The sequence below is a fragment of the Thamnophis elegans genome, chromosome 8, assembly GCF_009769535.1.
Source record: "Thamnophis elegans isolate rThaEle1 chromosome 8, rThaEle1.pri, whole genome shotgun sequence".
Taxonomy (NCBI): Eukaryota; Metazoa; Chordata; class Lepidosauria; order Squamata; family Colubridae; genus Thamnophis; species Thamnophis elegans.
Window position 1 is genome coordinate 6582817 of NC_045548.1, and position 8644 is coordinate 6591460.

At 40.1% G+C, this 8644-nt stretch overlaps 1 protein-coding gene across 1 annotated transcript in view; it reads left to right on the forward strand.

The window, feature by feature from the left end:
• Nucleotides 1-8565, forward strand: part of BMP6 (bone morphogenetic protein 6) — an 81683-nt gene extending 73118 nt beyond the window's left edge. The window contains exons 4-7 of the mRNA XM_032222939.1: nt 971-1168; nt 4677-4753; nt 5353-5463; nt 6507-8565. Coding sequence (XP_032078830.1) covers nt 971-1168; nt 4677-4753; nt 5353-5463; nt 6507-6656 — 536 coding nt within the window. The 3' untranslated portion in view covers nt 6657-8565. The remainder of the gene's footprint in view (nt 1-970; nt 1169-4676; nt 4754-5352; nt 5464-6506) is intronic.
• Nucleotides 8566-8644: the final 79 nt, after the last annotated feature.

Genomic DNA, 8644 nt, shown 5'->3' on the forward strand with positions numbered 1-8644 from the left:
CAACATGAGTTTGACACCTCTGCTATAGAATTTAACTTACGTGTTGCTGGGGGAGGTCTCGTGTTACATTTCGTTATTCAAATATTGCAGGAATCCACAGTACAGTACAACTTAGTTGGTTTTGTTCTTAATTCTGCTATTCATGTTTTTGAACTGTGGTTTATTGATTGTCACCTTTGCAAATCCAACATATCCAGGCTTATGATGCCGTTACTAGGTGATTTAATTGATTCCCATTATGCGTTAACAAGACTTTAAAAAATAATAATGCAGGATTCATCTGCTTGAATCACTTTCTAAAGAATTTGAAGGACTGATTCCTCATAATTATCTCTAAGGAACAGTCAAACTTGTCTTCATTAATTTCATTGTTGTAGTTTATGGTAATCTTAATTGACTCAAAATGCTTAATTGGAGAAGCCAAATTTATTTCTCCTGGGCTTAATGAATGATCATTTTTCATATTCGTATCTTAACTACTGAGGGAAAAATTACCATGGCTGTTGTGATCTTTGTTGTTACATATCCTTTTTCTTCATGAATTTATATAAATTTCCCATGCTAGTGTATTAATCCTTTTTTTCATCCAGCATTTTCTCTATTATTAATTCTTGAGCCCAACAAAATTAAAATATCATCTTCATATTTTCCTGGTCAACTCAGAATTCACAAAGCATGATGGCATTATCTGCGTCATCGCAATATTTCACACAATCCCAGATTTTTTTCATTTTGCAAGAATTAAAGAATTGTGAGAAATAAAAAGAAATTTGATTCAACTGTCATGCTCATATTATAATTTTAAATAAATGAATGATAATAGCTTTTGAATAGGAAGAACAAGCGGGGGGAAATTAAGGAGGGTCAGTGAGATGTTGCCTGTATGAAAACATCTGCTTGACTCAAAAGAGCTATTCAGAAACACTGTGCTCTTTATATGACATGCTACCTTTTTTGGTTTAATTTATAGGTCTCAGCATAAACCCTAGAGAAGCAGGACTAATAGGCCGAGATGGCCCTTATGATAAACAGCCTTTCATGGTGGCTTTTTTTAAAGTGAGTGAAGTTCATGTTCGGACTGTGAGGTCAGCACCCAGCAGACGCAGAGACCAGAACAGAAACCGTTCCACACAACCACAAAGTGTTTCCAGGACATCCAGTATCACAGGTAACCTCTTACATTCCTTACAGTCCTTGGGAGAAGGGCGGCATATAAATCTAACAATAAACCTACATACCGTATTTTTCGGAGTATAAGACGTACCTTCCCACCCCACCCCCAAAAAAGAGGGTGAAAATCTGGATGTGTCTTATACACTGAATACAGCGTTTTTGGCCTCCTGAAACCCAGCCTCCCCGCGCATCCAGTTTTTCACAAAAATGGAGGCGCAGAGGGTTTGGGAGGTCTGCAAAGTGCTCCTAGGGGATGAAGAGGGCAAAAATGAGCAAAAAATGGGCTCGTTTTTCACAAAAATGGGGTTGTTCATGCCCTCCCATGCCGCCAGGAGCACTCTGCATGCCTCACACACCCTCTGCATGCCCCCCTCTTTTTTGCAAAAAACGGGCCTTTTTTGCTCATTTTTTACCCTCCCCAGCCCCCAGGACAGGGGTGGCTTTCAACTGGTTCGCGGCGGTCCCCATGAACTGATTGGCCGGCGAACCCGGAAGTAAGTAACTTCCAGGAACGGCGAAGGGCCCACCCGCCCACCTGCGCTCCGCCGACCAACCGGTCTTTGAAGGCTTCTGTGCTTCCACGCAGGCACATGGCACATACAGCGCCTGCGCGATTCTCCGCGAGCAGCTGGATGGCACATACAGGGCCTGTGCGATTCTCCACAAGTAGCTGGAGCATCGCGCAGGCACTACAACGCATGCGTGAACTGCGCGCGTGCACGAGGATGCCGCCGGCCCCGTTCCAACCGAATCGGTTGGAACGGGATAAGCAACCCACCACTGCCCCAGGAGCACTCTACAGGCTACCCACACCCTCTGCACATCCCATTTTTGCAAAAAACAGGCCCGTTTTGTGCCTCCCAAGCTTCCGACGTGTAACATTTTTGCCCTCCTTGGCCCCCAGGAGCACTTCGCAGGCTTCTCAAACTCTCTGCATGCCCCTTTTTTCACAAAACATGGGGTGTGCAGAGGGTTTGGGACAGAGGTGGGTTCCTGCCAGTTCGCACCAGTTCGGTAGAACCGGTTCGTCAAATCTACCGAACCGGTTAGAAGAGGTTCCACCAGTGGACCCGGAAAGCAGGCCACACCTACAGAAGAGGTTCCAAAATGTTTTGAAACCCACTGACACACACACACACACAGACTCACACAGAGAGAGAAAGAGAAAGAAAGGAAGAAAGAAATAAAAAAAGAAAAAAAGAAAGAAAAAGTGAGAGAGATGGAAGAAAAAAGGAAAAAAGGACATAGAGACAAAAGGAAAGAAAGAGAGAGAGAGAGAGAGGGAGAGAGAGAGAGAGAGAGAGAACACATGGCCGACAAGCAACTCCCACCAGGTCACGTGGCCGCCAAGCCACTCCCACAAAGGAGGCCACACCCACAGAGTAGGTTCGAAATTTTTTTGAAACCCACCACCGGTTTGCGAGTCCTGCAGGGGACCAGGGAGGGCAAAAAAAAGAGCAAAAAAAAAACCCTTCACTATTACATTATATTGTTTTTTTTTTAAAGAAATAGATAATTGTGTGCACTTTTAAAGAAACGTAGATTAAATCTTACTTAGAAATTGGGTTATTTTCTTCCAGAGTTATTGTTTGTTATACATCTTCCATTCAGTCCTGCCATTGATTTTATCTACAAATGCTGATTTCTCAACCTGTCTCAAACCTTACTTTCTATCTTTCATTTATTCTCAATCTTGCCAAGTACACACATTTTTTCCCTTAGTCTATCATCTGCTTGAATCACTTTCTAAAGAATTTGAAGGACTGATTCCCTCATAATTATCTCTAAGGAACAGTCAAACCTCTCTTCATTAATTTCATTGTTGTAGTTTATGGTAATCTTAATTGACTCAAAATCCTTAATTGGAGAAGCCAAATTTATTTCTCCCGGTCTTAACGAATGACCATTTTCCAGATTCATATCTTAACTACTGAGGAAAAAATTGCCATGGCTGTTGTGATCTTTGTTGTTACATATCCTTTTTCTTCATGAATTTATATAAATTTCCCATGCTAGTGTATTAATCCTTTTTTTCATCCAGCATTTTCTCTATTATTAATTCTTGAGCCCAAACAAAATTAAATATCATCTTCATATTTTCCTGGTCAACTCGGAATTCACAAAGCATGATGGCATTATCTGCGTCATCGCAATATTTCACATAATCCCAGATTTTTTTCATTTTTTTACTTTCGTAATGAGGCCATCTAAGTTTCTTAACATTCAGTTGAAGAATTAATGTCAGCTTTACATCTCAAATTGTCAGTGTTCCAGTCCCCAGTTTTGATTTCAGCTGTCACCTGTGCCATTCTTAAAATATATTAAAAGTTATGGAGACAAAATATCTTTGTCTTGCTTCTTTCCTCATTCAGGACTACTTCGTTGCTCCCACATTCATGTCTTACAGTAGCTTTTTGTTCATTTTAAAAATTCCTCACAATAATAATCAAGCTCTCTGGCAAATTTATTAGCTTTAATGCATTCCACATTCTGTTCTGATCCACACAAAGGCTTTGCTGTAGCCAATAAAGTAATAAGCGCTCCTCCTTAAAGTATCTTGCTGTCTCCATCAACCACTTGCCTGAGCTAACGGAAACACTCTCTGGGATAAAACAAACAGGGAAGACAGCAAAACACCAAGTTCAATTCTCTGTAACTCAACTCCAAGCAGAAATGCTCCTGAACACCTTAATTTCCTAGTGATAGAGGAAATCAGGGGCCGATTTAGAAGGGAGCGTAATTTACAAAAGCTCATGCCTTTTAATAAAATTGATTAGTTTGAAAAGGGGTTCACCGACAAATGTGTGCACGACAAAACCGCGGTGAGAAAACCGTGACGTCGGAATCGCACCCACAACAGCGTGCCGACAACAGCGCACTGACAAAAGCGTGCCTTCAACAAACAACGTGAAAAAAACGTAATAACCCTAACCCTAACCCTGAACCTAACCCTAACCCTTACCTTAACCCTAATCACGCTTTTGTGGGCCTACATCCTGAGGAAACTGATCAATGCTGAGGCTATGGTTTTTATGCTTTCAGAGTTATAAAAAATGTTTATTTTTCTTATTCTTAAAAGTTCCTGCAAGAAAATTGTGTGCGTGTGGCAGTGCCCCATTTATGTAGTAGCTTTTTATGGTTTTAGCAATAGCAATAGCAATTAGACTTATATACCGCTTCATAGGGCTTTCAGCCCTCCCTAAGCGGTTTACAGAGTCAGCATATCGCCCCCACAGTCTGGGTCCTCATTTCACCCACCTCGGAAGGATGGAAGGCTGAGTCAACCTTGAGCCAGTGAAATTTGAACCGCTGAACTGCAGATAGCAGTCAGCTGAAGTGGCCTGCAGTACTGCACCTTAACCACTGCGCCACCTCGGCTCTTCTTCCATGTGCTATCTGCACCTTTGCCTATTAAAAAATTGCCCACCCTTGCTTTAAGAACTATAGCGTCTTCCATCAACTTACAATTTCCAACAGCTTTTTTTTTAAATACCTCCTAACAGATTACAACAGCAGCGACCTAAAAACCGCTTGCAGAAAACATGAGCTTTATGTTAGCTTCCAAGACTTGGGATGGCAGGTATGTGATGTTTCTGTCTTAAATGTGGCCTTAAAATACTACCTGGGTTATTGATGCTGGTTTTCTTTTTAGATGATTAGATTTGTGTGAGTTCTACAGAAGAACATGCAGGGAGAAAGGAAATACTCTTGAATATCCTGCTCAGTGATACGTTTGTCATAAACCTCACTTGGATTGAAGAGCAAATTTTAGCTATAGGCGGTAACAAACCCACCCGAATAGTATGAATGTCGTGCTTTTAATGATGTATTGTCTTATGTGTCAATTGTTTGTTTCCCTCCCTTTCGAGTTGTAAGCCGCCCTGAGTCCCCCCAGGGAAAAGGGCGGCATATAAATAAATTACTCTAAACTCTTACTCTAAACTCTCTATGAATTTGCAGGATGTTATAAAGAATGGTTTACTATCACATTGATCTTTTATATTACACAAAGGCAACAGCCTTATACAATAGAAATTATTTGGTCATATTGTCTAAAATTCAAGGCATAGTAAACAAATTTATAACATCCTGCAAATTCATAGAGAAACACTGATTTCAGTGTTCCTGTTATATGTATTAATTAACCTGAGTTCTAACCCATATTATATTCTTATTAAGGATTGGATAATTGCACCAAAGGGTTATGCAGCAAACTACTGTGATGGAGAATGCTCTTTCCCTCTCAATGCTCATATGAATGCCACAAATCATGCCATTGTGCAAACTTTGGTGAGTATATATGTATATATGTATATATGTATATATATATTACAACTAATTATTTTGAAGGATTTAAACTTGTGTGTTTCCTCCTGAAGTTGTTGCATAACTGATTTCTCCAGCATGTTGGACTGAGACTTGGCTTAGACTTAAACTTACATGGAAATAGGAAGATAATTTGGCGTTCATAAATTAATTCATTAATGTTAGTGGTAGGAATGCTAGCAGGATTATAGAAAGCAGAGGGATACTTCAGATGGGCAAATTCTGATTTCATTAACTTTGTATGAAAATGTGTAACTGCACCTCCCTGTAAGTAGCTAAAAATAATTGTATGGGCTTGCAAAATTGAGTAAAAGCATAGGGTAGCTGTTGTGGCCCAGCAGGTGCCGTTGGAGCTGCCACCAGACTCCGATAGCGAGGGGCCCTATGAGTCGGCTCTGGAGGATGTGGAGGACCCTGGACAGGATTCCGACTCCGAGCAGGCCACAGAGAGGCTGCTTGGCCACCAGGAGGCACCTGAGCCTTGGACCAGTGGGGAGGAGACAAGGGAGAGGGAGCCGGAAGCCAGTAGTGAGTTGTTCCTGGATGCACGCCATCGAAGAGCTACTAGGCGTCAGGAACAATTACGCAATTACAGGAGGTGATTGCACTCAGCTGGTGGTCACTAGGCTCCTCTCCAGACTATAAAAAGGCTACTTGTGCACACGCCCCTCTTTGCAGAAGTCAACACAGAATCAAATATCGGAGAACTTTGCGTGAGCTTGGCAGGCTGGATTGCTGCCAAGCCTTACCTGTGTTTATTGCTGCCCAAGCTCGTCTGTGCTGGGTTGCTGCCAAGGACCTATTTGTCTGTTAATTAAATGCTGTAATTTATCTCTGGCTCAGAGTGTGCTTTGGTGTGGAACGAGGGGGGGTCAGAACAGGTGGCTATATAGACATAGAGGTCAACTTGATAAACATGTCCCAATCTGAGATGTCTTCAGATAAAACTGCAGTTTAAAAAGGACCATGCTGAAATTACGGGTAATATTATCCATTTCTTTAAACAGGTTCACCTAATGAATCCAGAGAACGTTCCTAAACCATGCTGTGCTCCCACAAAACTTAACGCAATTTCAGTTCTTTACTTTGATGACAATTCCAACGTCATTTTGAAAAAATACAGGAATATGGTGGTAAGAGCTTGTGGGTGTCACTGACAAACTATCTTTACAAGATGCAGCAAAAAAAAAAAAAAGAACATCTAGTGCTTCCGGAACAGCATTTGTGCCTTAAGAAAGAATAATGAAAAGCAAAGAATTCTGTTAAGTATTTGCACACTCGTTGCTTTTTGATCTGATAATTTTAAGTAGGCCAGAGCAAGTGATTAAATATGGATCCTACGAATACAAATCGATATGACCAAAATGACCTGATGTTTGAGCTACATTCAGCCAATGAGTGTCCCTCACATTTTGGATAATATCTCAAGAAGAAAACAGGAGTCTAAGAAATAAAAAGCACAATTTTAAGTTGAAATTGCAACCACATAGAAGTTAAACTATCTTTGCTTACCCTTAAAGCATAGAAACTAAATATGCAAGGCCTGAAAACTACTGCAGGAAAATGTCTTCTATTTTGATGAACTGTTTCACTTAAACTGCTTCCTTTAGAAGCTAAACACAGCTTTTATACATTGTCCTTTCAAATAAAACTGCATATGCCTCTTAATAATCAGATTAGGACAACCTTGGTTGAGCTACCATTTTGGGAAGAAGGGGGTATTTTAGAGGCAAAATTATCACATAGGAAGATGCTTCTGTGTTATTTTCAAAGGCATTTTCTACAGTTACACCCTATTGCTAATTCTGACTTTCTTAGTGTCTTGGCATCACCATGACCAAGTGTGCACATGAACCCAGAGTCTATTCCTTAGACGAAAAACATGCAACTCCAATGGACCTATGGAGGAATTGAGGAGTTTCAAACTACATGGGTTTTTTTTAAAAAAAAAATCTGGTTTCCTGAAATGGGAAAGAAAATGAATTGTACCAAGTTGACTAAAGAAGATGAGACACTTACCTGATTGCTCTTCAGAATAATGTAAGTTGGCAAGATGGAAATGAGTAGAACTGCTTTACATTTTACTAATGGAAACGGGGCATATTCTTAATGTGAGAAAAAATACATCTCAATGGTTATATGAACCTTATTTCTAATGCCCAGGCAGAATTTCAACAAAGTGCACTTCTCTTTGACTACTTTGCATTTTAAGAAGATTTTTTTTGTAAATAGCTAAAGGTATAATTTATTGCAGTCATCAGATATATTAACTTTGATGTATTATTTAGTAAGACCATGGTGTGTTTTTTTAAAAAAAAAATTTTTTTTATTCAGAAAGCGTGTAAACAATTGTACCACTTGATTTTGTACAAGGAACTCATGAGTTACAACTTAGCCGGCTCGTAAGATTGTGCTTCTTATAGGTTTTTAAAATGAATAAAGGCTCCCTTTAAGGCAGAAATATGTGTTGATTTCTCTGCCGCGTGTGATTAGCCCTTTCAGTTAACTTCCACAATTCACAAGGATTTTTTTCCCCAGCTTTGTTCTGGACAAATTCTCTAGCCTTCAAAAAATGAAGGAGTTACGTACTAGAGTACAAGCACAGAGCATCTAGACATGGCTATGAATATCGTATATCCTCTCCTATCGTAGACCTGCAGATAATGACCCGTAACTCTGCCCCAAAAAGATGGCAATAATCCATATGCAAAATAGATCAAGATTTAGCTGCTATAGTTTGATCTTGTATCACTACTTGCACAATAAAGTCTTTGGCTTTAATTCTCCCCCTTAGGGCATACTAAATTGGAAACAGGATTGAGTGGGGGCTGGAGAATACACAAACCTATGTTATCATCTAGAAAAATTTGATGAGCAAGTTTGATTTCTTTGTTTCTGTGGACCTGGGACAAGAGAAAAGGTCTTTCGTAGACTTCTAAAGTTGTACTTGTTCATATGTAAACATGGATCCTAGCTAATCTGAATATGGCAAGTTGTAAATAGGGGGACAATCCTCACCCAGGGAAATTTGATTTATGACGTTTAGAATTGAAATGAACATCAAATCTATGTGAAGACAGCCAAGTCATGGAATTTAATTAAATGGGAGTGTTGGGCTTAGCTGAGAGGTAGCACCGTCCAATAT